Source organism: Phaethon lepturus, unplaced genomic scaffold (genome assembly GCF_000687285.1).
Source record: "Phaethon lepturus isolate BGI_N335 unplaced genomic scaffold, ASM68728v1 scaffold46851, whole genome shotgun sequence".
Classification (NCBI taxonomy): Eukaryota; Metazoa; Chordata; class Aves; order Phaethontiformes; family Phaethontidae; genus Phaethon; species Phaethon lepturus.
In genome coordinates this window covers 1-14,235 of record NW_010516432.1, presented here as the reverse complement: position 1 = coordinate 14,235, position 14,235 = coordinate 1, and the positions used below count along the sequence as shown (strand labels likewise).

Sequence of the window (14,235 nt, the reverse complement as noted above, 5' to 3'; positions counted from 1 at the left end):
TACCACCATCACGGCAGGAATCAAACCTTGCTTGTTTTCATGGAGGCAAAAGTTTCAGGAAAAAGGTGGCTGTATCCTTGACAGAAAAAAAAAAAATTATCTATTTAAATGAACAGTTACACACAGTTCTGATTTTCTGCACATCCTCCTTAATGTGAAACAGATGCAAATTTTGTATCAAATATTCTAAGCAGTGTTAGGAGCAGTGCTATTAATATAGTCAGATACAAAATGACAGGATTACTTGGAAACTTACATTTCCAAGACTGACTGAAAAAAAGAGAGACAAATGTAAAAAAAGTAACCTCATAAAGTGATTTGCAGGTCTAACCAGATTTGATTAAAATGCTGCAGGTTGGAAAGGGTGAGAAAGACGACTTTAATGGACTGGAGAACAAGTCCCTCTATCCTGAATCTAGCACCTCAGTAGGAACTGAATTAATTTTATCATTCAGGAGTATTTCCAACATTAATAAAGAGTTTGCTAAGGGAATGGCTGGGGTGTGGAAGTCTTTCACAGTGAACTGGACAGGCACTTTTCTTTCTGTTGACACAGAGGATGTTCTTAATGGACAGCAAAGGAAGAGCTCTTACCGGGTCAATGCCAAAGGGGTAGGGTCCACCAAACACCCCTGGAATAGCAGGGTTCAGCTGAAGCAGAGGAGTATTCTCAAGCAAGGCATCTCTGTTTGGGTATAAGCAGATTATACAAATATTCACACAAGCAACACTGTCCTCTTTCTGTAGAAACTAGCAACATTCTTCCCTTGTGAGAGGAAGGAGTATCTCAAATTGAGAGAACTTTAAGTTCCTGTGTGGTCCTTGAGACTTTCCAAATGAATAATAAACCTGCCTTTTGACCTGTTACTCAGTGTCACAAGGAAGAAAAATGCAGGGGACAGGGATCTTGCTATGCCTATCAGGAAAAAGGTGCTAAACTGCACCTTTACAATTTTTCGGGGGCGGAGGGGGGGGGGAAGTGCTGGTTTGAAACTTGATAGATATCACATTTACACCTCTCTTCCAATTCTACTTGAGCCTGAGTTCAGAAGTTTTTGTTTTCCTGAGTTGGGAGGACAATGGGGAAAGATAAGTCACCTGCTTATCACTGTCACTCTTTATCTAGTTACCAACTATCTACTCACGACCAATTGCCTTTTGAGAACATTGGCCGGACGCTCCATGATGAACCAAACATATTAAGAGACTTGGAGAAGCAGTCGTTGTAGATGAGGCCTGTGTAAGTGGAGAACAGTCCCATCAGCAGGATGATGTATCGACCACTAAAAACCATGTTGAACATCTAGTATAAAAAAAAAAACAAACACAAAAAGGAACAAAGAAAATCCATGAGAACAAGGAAGGTTGCTCAAAGACGAAACAGTAAAATCAGCTGCAGGACAAACAATATCAACCATACAGACTAAAAGACCAAAGTCTCTATTTCCCCATGGTAGAGATTAAGGGCGCAAGAGGTAGCACTGCAGAACACAGTCCGAATACAGAGGATAGACAGGCAGCGTGACTGTCCACAGAGAATCTGGGATTAGCTGAAGAGGATAAACGGCACTCCACACACTGATGCAAGCCCCCAGCTGGCAGCATTAGTTTGGAACTAGGCAACACAGGCCCTGTTCAGCTTTCTCTGTGCTCTGTGAATGTATCTTAACTCTGGTTCACCTCCTGTCAACCTAAGCCCTGAGCAAGCAAAACCCACCTAGATCAGCAAATAGGAAAAATCTTGGAGATATGATATACATGAACAGGAACTAGAGGAGTTTTGCACTGACTGAACCCCTTTATGATCCAACGAAGTTTTGGGTGATTCATTTACAACAGTTTTTCTACCACACTTGATAAACAATTTCCTTCAAACAACTGAAAGGAATGATTTCCTATAAACGTCTGAAAGGAAAACCAAAGGAACTCACTATTATTACGAAATTGTGCTACTCAGTCTGCAGCCTACAGGCCTGTCTGTGTGCTTCACAAATTTCAAATGTAAGGAGCAATGGGCGTTGTCAACTCAAGGGCGGAAAGGATGTGAGTAAATCAAGGCTGCAACTCTTTGTTTTAAATGCAAAGCTCAGCATGACCTGCCACTTTACCTCATTGTCACTCTTCTGTGACAGAATACGACTTTCCCTAAGTACCATCCAGACAGCAATCAGAGTCATCAGGATTCCATGGCCAAAATCTCCAAACATCACCGCAAACAGAAAGGGGAAGGTAATGATCGTGTATGGTGCTGTAATAAAAGATGACACTCCTAGTGCACGGTATTTGAGCAAGCCCACATTTACTACAGTACAATTTATGCAATTTCACAATATAATTCCCAAGCTTCTCCTCTGCTTCTGAAAGGTGCTAAGTAGTCTATTAGAAATTTTCATACAGGACAGACAATACAGAGAAACACCATGACTAAAAAGTTGAGATGGAGGTCTTGAACTTTTATATGAATTTACCTGGATTTATTTCCCGGTAAGTTCCAATGCCATAAGCATCAACAATGTTTTGAAAGCCAGAAGTAAACTTGTTAGTTTTGTTGTATGTTGGTGGGGTCTGATTGGTTTGCATCCTGTTTAAAATAGATGGGACAGTGGATCCACTGTGCTCCTGTTACCAACAAAAAAAAAAAAAGGAAGATTAGAAAATCCATCCTGAGAGCACTAGAGGACAGAGTAAAACACTACTTTCTTGTTAGCATTTGGAAAACTACAAGCTTGCATTTTTCTAGTGTGCTCGCATGAAGAAGAAATATACTTGAACAGCTGAGGAAGGTTGCCAAGTTTCCACTGCTCTCCACTTTGTATAGCAAGAAGACAAGCACTTGTAGTAAGGATGAACACTGTCTGATTAGGACAGACAAGAAAACTCACAGAAGAGTGAGTCTGGTTTTTTTTAAACAGCAAATTAAAAGGACTTCAAGACACCCAACTCTATTATCTATCTGAGGAGAGGGTGAGCTTGCTAATATCTTGGATAGCTCCTTTCAGTATGTTCCACTATATATACACAGGACTGCAAAGCACAGCCAGGTTAACTAAATGTACCAAAGGACTCAAACACAGAAAAATGCCTTACCATTACAGCATTTTCATGAACTTAAACACAAAATGTTTTTGTTACAAAGTGTACCTGTAAGCCATGATTCCTGCCCGCTAAATAAACCGTCCTCTGTACGAACTGATTCAAACAGCCCAAAGGTATGGTTTTCAGAGACTTGCAGTTTGGAAAAATCAATTAATCCATACTGTGTTTGCCGACAGTTGCTATTCTGCTTGAAGAGCAGCAGACAGGAGCAGTACAGCAGTTACTCACAGTGCCTCTCCTGAGAGCAAACTGGATAGAATCGAGGTCAGCAACAGGACACCAGACTTCAGCAATCAAGCACTTCTGTGTCACATCAATATTGCACAGATTCAGGGTATGGTAGATGGCCTTCATCTTGCGTACTTTGATGAACCAGACACGGATATTTTTAGCAGCTGCCTGTAAAACCCTTTGGCGGTGATCCTCTGTTTGGTTCAGCACCTTTCATAGAGAAGTAGGACAAAGATGAGGCAAAGTCATTGGCCAAAACTTGCAGCACACAGAAGTGCAGAGTGAAGTTGGGCTGACCAACAAGACAAGCCTTACCCACCAGAGGATGGATGGATGGATGAGCCCTCTCCCCATCCCATGCACAAGACTGCCACATGCCTGCAATATATGCTTTAGTCTCCATATTAATTAGTTCTGCTAATAGGTTTTAAGGCTTCTTTCCAGGGATACTTTTTGACTACCTTCCTCCAACTCCAAGGTCAGTGGGTATTTCAAACAATGAACTGTTCAGAGATCACAGAGAACATTTTTTCCTCCACCCAGGTTAAAAGAGCAGAGAAGAGTTCTACAAGTGAGGTGTACATTGCCTTAAGAAAACACATAAAGATTACAATGAAAGACTTTTCTACTGAAGGGAAAAGGAGAAAGTGTTTTCTCCTGAGGGTGTTTTCCGACTGGAACATATCTAACTCAGGCCAAGTCAGATTTCCAGACTGGAAAGTCTTAGACGCAAGGGGAAGCGAGGACACAGGGCACATGCAGCTTTGAATCCTACTAGTTAAATTGCTTCTGTGTTCTCGTCTACTTCAAAATTGCCAACAGCCACACTGCACAACTCCCAGCTTGAGGCAGGTTCTGTATCAAATAAGCAGTCCAAATTCAACTGTTTTTCCTTTTAGTTTCTCAAACTTTTCTTAGTTTTTGTCTCAAATCCCTTAATTTTTCCTGCATTATAATATACTGCCTTTCTTCCTTGAAGCAAGTATTTCAGAGCTGGCACCCAGGAGATTTGTGTGCTGATTACTTTTTAACAACACTCAGGCTGCTGCACAAGAGATTAGTTGTAAGCAGAAGCTCTTCAGGACAGCACAATGTGAAAATATGAAGACAGGCAAAAAAAGAATAGCTAAGTTAAAGTTAGCATTGCTATCTCAACTTGGAAATAAGTTTAAATGTTTTCAAAGTTCTTGCAGATGAAACAGGCAATTATACAAGCATGCTTTTAGGGTTGGAAAACATGGTACCTCCTTACACATGCATGTTTCTCTCTGCTCCCTGGCATACAGTTCTCTATTGATGCTGTATTTAATACATATATAATTAACTGCTCAGCCCTCCAGAAAGATCAAACCAAACCATCCTAAAACAACTGAGCAGACAGTCTCCAAACTGTTCTTGCACTGCTGAGCTGCTCGTCTCAAGCTAGCTGGAGCTGAAAATATGGTCATCTAATAGGGCCAAAAATGTTCATGTTTTAATAGGACCCAAAGATGTTTTCAACTATATTATTAAAGAAAAAAGAAAAAAGGGCATTGACCCCAGTTATTTTACCATCTGAAGATCATCAATTCTGGTATTGACACCAGAAGCCATTTCCTTCCTCTCCTGTGGTGTTTCTGGGCAGGGGTAGAGGGAGGCACGGAATCTGAAAGACATGCAAGCCACCTTCGTAACAAAGACAGCAAGGAGATAAACCAGTCAGGCAAATAGATGGCTGAACACAGAGATAAAGCAAGAAGTGCCTCAAGAGAGGTTTCTGACCAGCAAAGATTACCAAGCAGAGTTTCAGTCTTTAAATCAAGTAGGAACAGAGGTTTGTTTTAGGCCAGAACAGAGGTGGAATGCTTAAGAAAATGGAAGTAGGAGAAAATCCTCCGTTCCCTGTATTGACAGTGTCTCAAAGGCACTGTCACAAAGTTGATTAGCCGTCCCAGTTCAGGGTGCTGCTATCATGCCAATGCAGCTGCTGCTAGAAGCAGTACCATTGGTCTTCCCTGTAAGAACATCACCCACTGACACTCCACTAGGTCTGCCCAAGAGTTCAACACTTAAACTAGTTTGGTTTTAGGCCTTCTCTAGCAAAGCGGTCACCTAGTTTGAGCACTACAGGCTTGTGGATTGGCTAGTTTGACCATAAAATATGTTTCAGCTACTTATGGTATGCTTTATTTGCTGTCAGCATATGTACTCCTACAGACATTGTTAAATAAGGAGTTGAAAAATATCTATATTAAGTCATGTCAATGTGTTTCAAATATTTGAGAGCATGGCCAAGCTGTAAGACTTTCATACCCTTCACATATCTTCTTGACTCTGTTCTTCAGCTGGTCACCTTGGAAAAAGATGATAAACACAGACTTGTGCACATAGTCCCCCTAGAACAGAAGAAAGAGTGCACTGCAATAGATCAGCTATTTACAGAAATCATCATTGTAGCAAATTACAAGAGAGTCCCACTTTTCCTTCCTCTGAATCTGTACATATACAGCTCATATCTGCACAGTGAGTAAAGAACGTACCTTAACAACACTGAAACAGTCACAAGGAAAGCAATTTTCTTAGCCTCGGTATAGAACACCCCTACCATACTTGTGTTTACTGAAGCAAAATGTTCTAGATTATCTATTATCTATGTGATACAATAAACAGGAAGACCTGGGAAGATCTCCAAAAGAACAGTGATGCAATGAAATATTTATCAGCACTTACTGCATTCAGCTCACCTACAGAATCAAGCAAAAAGCTAAAGAGTGAATGAAAATAAGATGAAGTGGAGTTTAACAACTTTGATTCTCCAGGGAAGCCAACGGCTCGTTCTTTGCACAGCTGTTTTCATGTTGGTAGCCAGGTCCCCTTTCCTGCATTTGTTGACAAGTTATTGTTCTACCTTACTTAGGAAATTTTAATGTAATGTTTCAAGAATAATTACATTAGGTGTAACCTCAATTTACGGAAGTGTTGCACAATAAGAACAAAATCTCTCCTCACAGACAGATAATTGAACAGGTCAACTACCAGCAGTTGGTGGGACAAGAGAACAAGTCGGCCTTACATGAGAAACAAAGAGGGGGTTACTGAGTTTCAACTCTTCTGTCTCTGTTCCAGTGCGGCCTACATACAGCTTTTCTTTTTACTAGTTAAGAGCAAGAGTTCCTGAAGTTTGGGAATTGTCCCTTGATTTGAACAAAGAGGACACTGAATGTAAAAACAGGCCCAAACACAACATTTACTGTTTGTAATAAAGCCAACATTTCTCAGGTGGATGTTTAAGTTACTGGTCAGCAAACTAAGGAAAAACAAAAGGTTGACGTTCAGGGTTAATGAGCTACAGATTTTATACACTGCTAATGTCCAGAAGAGCCTCCTTCAATGAGGATGGCTACTTATTCAGAACTGCATATGGTAGTTGCACTTGTAGTTTGTGCCAGAGCAGCAACTATGCCCTGCTGCAGTCTGAATTTTGAGTTGTTTTTCCCCTTTCAACAGCATTCACCATCCATCCTGTTATTTTTGTTTTAATAAAACAGGAAAATATTTGTCACTAAAGCCTCAGAGGCTGACAGTAGGTACTGTGAAGGGACACAATACAAATATTTGCCTGCACGGAGCTCATTGAAGGATAAAGGCTTAGATCTAGACACAAATTCTTCTACGCATCTGAGACTTTTGCTGCTGTAAACAATAGTTCCTTTTACCGTTACAGGATCCTCCAGGGGGTTTTCAATTTCTGCTTGACGCAGAAATACGTTCCCTCGGCACACTCGCCACAGCATACGCTCAAACATGGGGATTCGCTCACGGTTGATCACACCAGCCACAAACCTGTAAAGGGGACAACATAAATGTAGGTTCTGCACCTAAAAGAATACACAGCCTAACACCCAAAACACTGATGGCAACTGGATGGCATCAGATTGAAAACTACAAAAGTCTATTTTGAAATTACCCCTTTAAGCAAAATGGAAGGTCCTGTAAATACATGGAGATAAAACCACACCAAAACCAACTGCACTATGGCAAAAGCTATGCCTTTTAACTGAATGAAATAATCTACTAAAAAATAAAATCACTGGTTAAAGGAGAAACAAATGCATTTAGACATACAGTTTCTATGCCTGCTAGTCTTCATTTCAATAGGTTCCTGGTACGTTACATGGCAAGGATTATAGCAGTCACAGCTACCATTGACTAGGTTCCAGGCATGTGCTTCAGAAGACCTCACTGGTTGAAAACCCTATGTCCAGATAAAGAATGACACACAAAGATAGCCTGGAAGCAGCTAATAAAGCAGATATAGAACTATACAGATTTTTCAGAGTATTATGTGCCCACAGTAGATACTAGTTTCACTAATGCTGTGAAAAAAGCAAAAAAAGCTTTTGTGAAAAAAGCAAAAAAAGCTGTCTTGAAAAGCAACCAGAACAGATTTACAATAAACAAACGTGTAATTTTTTGTGCCGAAAGAAATGTGTGAGGGACAAAGATGAACTGGGAAGTTAACGTACAAAGAACAAGAAGAGCCCAACAGCTAGTTTTAGATCAGCCTTCATCTGCTTGATGTGCCAATCTGGCAAGTTCCACGACCGTGCTCAGGTCGTTGCAGATTACACATGCTGAACATAAGCCAGCAACCCTAACACAAGACAGAGGAAATCACAAATCGCCATTACCCAAGTCGTAGCGGTGCACCTCTTCCCATCTCACTTGGTTCCAGGAGTGAAGAGGATTCCTCCAACAGGTCTGGATCCGCCATCTGCTGATGATGCAATTCAGCCTGAATTCACAAATCAATTAATATCTAATGAAACTAGTTAGTGGCATGCAGGGAACGAGGAACCAGGAGATAGTTTGGTGAGACAAAAAAGAAAAAAAAAAGAAAAAAGAAAAAGAACGAATGAACAGTGAAAAGAAGAACTAGATGATAGAAAAGACAGCAAGGATCACACAAGAAAGGAGAAAAACAAGAGGAAAAGTGGAATGGCTCAGCAAAGCTTCCATACAAGATCTGAAGATTGCTGCAACAGAACAAAGGGGCTGTGGGATACATAAGTCTGAAGAAAGGCAGAATTAAAAAAAAAAAAAAGTATCGAGTTTTAAATACAAGTGATGTTCCCAAGAACCATTTTTTAATGGCACAAAACAGAATGACACTCTTTACTCTCATCTTTTCCTAGATTTTAAATGGAGAAAAATGTGAAGGTAGACACTGATTCCCTCTTCCCTACTGTGCATTTTCTGCACATTAAAGTTGCAAAAGGCATTTCTAAGAGGTGCCCGGGAAACTGCACTTGCATGTAAAGTAGCCTGAGAGTCTTGTTCTATGCAACAGGAAGAACGATGCTCAGCTAAGCCTTCCACAGACAGTTTAACTGACCTTAGGGCAGCTTGCAACTTCACAAGGTTGCAACCCTACATCCAGCTACACAAGACCTGTGTATCCTACATGTGTCAGCCTTCTGGCATACTCCAAAGCAAAGGCAATACCTCATCCATTTTGGGATTACATAACGATAGCTTGATTGATTCCATGTTACTTGCTGCATCAGCATAGATACAGGGTCAGAATCAGTAACAAAACGTGGAAGTACTGGATGATAATTTTCTTTACTGGCTTTACTAAGCTCTCCCCCAAGGAAAAACACACAATTCTTCCAGTTTAAAAACATGCTTACTGATTAAACCTATTAATTCTTCAAGATATTTGTCCTTATTCGCTATATTACTACCAGACACAAAAGATGCATTGCTTAGGGCAGTTTGACAATGTTGCTCATTTTTTTGACTAGCCAGGCATTAAAATAGGACATGTATTTATACCGTCCTTCATTGCAACTAATTTGCAGGCTAAAATTCTTGGGAATATAGCTTGCAAGTGTCAGCAATTCAAGTCAGGAAGGATGTTCAAATCACATCCTCTTGTGCACCATCTTCATACTTTGTTCAACCCCACATCACAGTTATTTCTACCTCTGCAGCTTATATAATGAAATAAAATTACAGTTCCTTAGCACAAACAGAGGGCCAAATTCTACCCTCTGTGGTATACAGGAGGTCTTCCCCACAGAGCTATCAAGGGAACTTGCTAAAATACACTCGAAGGTAGAGTTTGACCCTAGAACACATAAAATGCATGCACACATACATCGCAGCCTTGCAAAAGTACATAGCAAGTTTAATGACTCAGCCACAGTTTCTTTATTTGTGCAACAGTTGCATCATTCTAGTGAAAAACTCTACAACATTTTACTGCATGTCAAAGAAAAGTATTTACCATGTACAAGAGAAGTTTTTGCAAGGCTGACATCAAATGCAGCTCAATTGCTTGTACACACACTTGCTTTAGCTTACAGATGTTACAAAACTAAGGGAGCCCTTAATTTGGTTTGGAAAGCCAACATGAAGAATTTCTGATCCTTTTAACTTTAAAGCAACTCGTTGCAACATCAAAAACTGAATGAAAATTTTGCTTCAGAGAACACAACCAAAATAAAAGAGTTTGGTACCCCAAAATAAAACATACAGACCAAACATACCAGCAACTATTTGATCTCTAGATTTCAGGATGTTGCTAAACAGTAAGATTAAGCTACAATTTTAAGAGGCTTGTATTGTATTTATCAGTAATCAAGATTCTCTGTGATCATTTTTGTGAGGTGCACCACATTTTAGCATATGAAACACAAAAAAAAAGGATAGCACATGTGAAAACTTTGTATCTGCCTCACTTGAGAGTAATTTTTATAAATGTTTAATATTACCTCTGACCCTTTGGGGGCTATGCATCCTTTATTCAGGACACTGTGTAAACCAAGACAAGTCCTGCTTAGGGGGGTTTAAATTACAAAACAAAGCAGCTTAGAATAAATTTGGATTTGACCAGTTTTACTAAACAAGAACTCTCTTACACAAGGATTATTTGCGCAACAAAACCCTATGTTCTTTAAATTCATCTCTTCAACTACTTTGATTTGATGATCACACCCCTTCTAGAAAGAAAATGGCATAGCAACATCAGCTCTGGTTCTAGAAGAATAACTAAAGCAGTGTTACAAGATCTAACAGAACTAAAAAAATTGAAAGACTATGTGAAAATCAAAGAGCTATCCAGGAGTCTAGGAAATTTACTTTGAATACGAGTTTTCACCAGCAGCAAGTGAAGTATAATAGTTACTGTGAAGTATTTTTCACTACATGGGGTTGTTCAGGATTGGAAAAACCCAAGCATTTGCAGGCCAGTAATCAGAATGCAGACCTTTCATTATTAAACATTTTAAAATTGCTTATTGTTCACCCAGATCAGCAATCTCAAGGCCTGAAAAAAAGGTTTGTTTTCCCTACTCTTGATTATAGTTCTGCTCTGCAATGGCTCTGGATTGCCAGACACAATGCCATACAATTCAAGCCCCTTCCAGTTCACAAACAACAAAAATCAATTTTCATAAGAACTGAAAGGGATTAATTTCACCATCTAATTTATTAACCCAGAGCCCAGACAGAAATGACAGATGCAAAACAAACAGAAAAAAGCAGATGGTGAGAGGAGTTAGAGGAAAGAGAGACAGGGGACTGCATGCCATTAACCATTACTTTTCCAGTCTTCTTTCACGCTCACACTCTAGGCAAAACTTTCAGAGAAATCTCTCCAGCTCATACTGTTCTTCGTAAGCAAAGACAAGAAGACTGAGAAAAGGAGCATAATCATCAACATGGTATGTTGAAACAAGAAATGGCTACCTTGACTAGAATGGTCATATGAAGAACAAGCAAAAAAATTCTGCCATCCTCCCTCCCCCAGTGCACGGACTCCAGAGGGCAGAGCAAATGCCAAGTATAAAGTACTTTGGATAGTAAGCCATTTCTTGTGCAACTTATTACTATGAGTAACAATCTTAATTACAAGTTACCGAAGTCTTCAAGTGTTGAAGGTACTGTGCAAACAACAGCACAAAGAAATGAAGCGTTCACTACTTCAGGATAATAAGCAGACTGCATAAGTCTCGAAAGTCCTGGACTAGTCAGGATTTCTCATGCACAGCTGTTCGCTGTTCACAGTGTGAACTGAACTACTTTTAAATTTTCAACACTTATGTTCTACTGAACTTCACACATGAGCAATTCAGTTTGCTTTCACATATAGCAGTACATTTGTTGCATTTCGTTTTGTTATTACGGAAAACAGTTATCAAACAGGAGCAGGAACATACCCATTAAACTTTCTGTGGCTAGTCATTTACATCTGACACTAGTTCCCTTCTGTGGGTGACCCGACATAGATTGTTTCAGTAGAAAATTTATTTTGATCTTTACATTTAGTATGATCATACTGTACTTGAAGAAAAGCAGTATGCAGCTCTCACCAGCAAGGACAGTAATTAACAAAAAAGTGCACAGCACTAGCTGTACTTGGTTTTACTCAATACTCAGAACAGGCAGGCAATGGCACCTAAGGCAGCTAAGTAATAGATTATCAGGTTAATGCTGTTTGTCCAAGGAGGGACTTGTAAGTGAACGTTCAACACTTGAAGATGAGCTTTTTGTACTGAAACCAACCCCATGACCAATCAACCAACCATACTAGCAACAGTATCTGTTATCAGTGACTAAGACCTGCGTTGGCACAGGAGCAACCTTAATGCCTGAACAGGCAGCATCCTGTGCCAAAAAAAAAAACACAAACCGTTAGATAAACGGTCTGAAGTTTGTAGGAGCCTAGCTCTACGTGATCACCGCCTTTGTGAAGACCAGAAGTCATATCCGTTAAGAACTCTTTGATCAAAGCCTTGGATTAGAGGAAAGAGGACATGTACTCAGGAAAAACATGTCCTTACTGTTCTAAAAAACATACAGGAACTCTTTGAGAAAACTCCCTAGACTTTGGGATACTTAAAACTTTACAACAAAGGACTACATCTTTTTCCATGCAGGCTTTATGTCTGTATCATGAGAATGACATCAGAGAAGATCTTCTCATGTGAAAGAGCTGCCAGTGAAGATCTTCTTCTGCCAGTGAAGATCTTCTCATGTGAAAGAGCTGCCGGTGAAGAGCTTCTCTAGTGCAAGAGCTGCCAGTTTCTGGCCTAGCTACTATTTGACAAAACGTTGAAGATTTTAAACAGCAGTTCTTCTCCAGAACTTATCTCTGAAAACTTTAGGGCTTGATCAAAGGCTCAATAACATAAATAAAGTACTTGAGTGGACTTTGTATCATGACCCTAATGAGTAATCTTCGTACAGCATTTCAAAGGCTGAAGAGAAATTAAGCTTGACTGTAATTCCTCTGTGTAAGCAAGGCATGACTGTTTATCTGCATACATACCAAAGAAACTCTTACCCACTGAAGTAAGTGCTCACTGTAGCACCAAATTTTTGGTCTGTTCATGTGCTTTAAAAACTACTCACATCTTAATTATTTTACACAACTGCTTAATTAAAAAAAACACAACAAAACAACATCATAAGAGGTAAATCACGGGTAGCTATGCGTACTGCATGAAAAATGGAAAATAATTTGAAAAGCTGTCTTAAACAAAGCATAAAAATGACCCTGTTCAAAACAGCAACTAAAAAAATATTGAGAATAAAAACTGTAATCTGTGGGAGAATAACCAGTTCCCCAAGTGTTAACCCACCCCTGGTATTCTGACCTCATCAAAAAATTGCTGAGTTTTACGCAGTATAAATTTTAACTCTGTCAGCTCCAAGAAGTTTCTCTTCAGAGCTTCCTGGTTTGTGTTGATTTCTTTAAGCTCATTTTCAATTTTCTCAAAGTTTGCCTGCAAGATGGGAAAAGGAAAAGAAAGAAAAAGGACTTAAAGCAATTCTATAAATAAGTGCTGTTAAATCTATTAGAACAAGAAAGTAGGCAAGATGCTTTACATTCCCATGTCATTTGCATACAATTACAGGTGCGTCTCCAGTCTGCTATAACACATAGATCCAGATTTGTGGCATTCTCTTCAGGGAACTTGAAACTTTTGGTACTCAGACAGTCTTTTATAGACTGGATTCATACAGTATTCTTCAAATCATTAAAAACCCTCACAAACTTTTAAGACAGACCCACTATAAAGCATGCAGTTACAACAGTTTTTGACGCGTTTAAATGTGTGAAATTTCTTTTAAGTACTTTCACTTCTAACTGTATTTGGATAAATGAACAAGTAAAACAATGCTTTTGAATCAAAATCAAACTGATGTGGGCTAGCAGAGCTAGGATTTTAGATGACAGCTGGGGACTACGATTAATGCACCTTTGCCACTAAATTCAACAGGTATCGACCAATGGAGATAATTTCCCCTGTTTCCATTTAGAGTCAAATACTATTTGAGTCTTAACACACATCATTACCTCCAAGTCAATCATGTCACGTGGAAAAGGCACCTCCGGGTTTTCACCAGTGTCCATGATAGGAATATTTGCTTTTTTAATCTCCTTCTCAACAAACCCTGGAGAGACAACACTGTTAACTAAAAAGATACTTCAATGTCAAACTATCACCATAACCTCCACCTAGCCTGATTAGCAGCTGTGAATTCTTTCACCTCCTATTCCAGGATCCTCTTATTTGGTTAAAGTTATCTTTCAAGCAGGAAGCGAAGCCCCGGCGGCAGTCTGACTGGCCGATACAGAGAAGAAAGGCAGCCTTCACTTCTCTGGTCAGCACTTGGTTTCTAACACTGCCTTGCAGGTTTAGCCTGCGCCGATTTTTTCTGCAAAAGCTACGGAGTTAGAGCCATACCAAAATCCAGAGAGAAACGTACTGAGCTTTCGGTCCATTTCTTCACACCTCCTGACTTCATTAACGAACTTACGCTGGAACACGTTCACGTCCGGGTTCAGCTGCAGAGAGAGAGGTTTCCTCAGAGGCACCCACCAGCGCAGCCGCGGCCAAAGGCGGCGGGGCCCGA

At 39.9% G+C, this 14,235-nt stretch overlaps 1 protein-coding gene across 1 annotated transcript in view; it reads right to left on the bottom strand.

Annotated features, from left to right (window-relative positions):
• The window catches only part of ATP6V0A1 (ATPase, H+ transporting, lysosomal V0 subunit a1), a 28,375-nt gene extending 14,214 nt beyond the window's left edge, over positions 1-14,161 (bottom strand). Inside the window, exons 1-12 of the mRNA XM_010296057.1 lie at positions 14,089-14,161; positions 13,676-13,773; positions 12,972-13,100; positions 7,998-8,101; positions 7,023-7,149; positions 5,620-5,702; positions 4,879-4,972; positions 3,325-3,537; positions 2,469-2,619; positions 2,109-2,248; positions 1,146-1,303; positions 595-685 (exon numbers count right to left, since the gene is read on the bottom strand). Coding sequence (XP_010294359.1) covers positions 595-685; positions 1,146-1,303; positions 2,109-2,248; positions 2,469-2,619; positions 3,325-3,537; positions 4,879-4,972; positions 5,620-5,702; positions 7,023-7,149; positions 7,998-8,101; positions 12,972-13,100; positions 13,676-13,773; positions 14,089-14,104 — 1,404 coding nt within the window. The 5' untranslated portion in view covers positions 14,105-14,161. The remainder of the gene's footprint in view (positions 1-594; positions 686-1,145; positions 1,304-2,108; positions 2,249-2,468; positions 2,620-3,324; positions 3,538-4,878; positions 4,973-5,619; positions 5,703-7,022; positions 7,150-7,997; positions 8,102-12,971; positions 13,101-13,675; positions 13,774-14,088) is intronic.
• Positions 14,162-14,235: the final 74 nt, after the last annotated feature.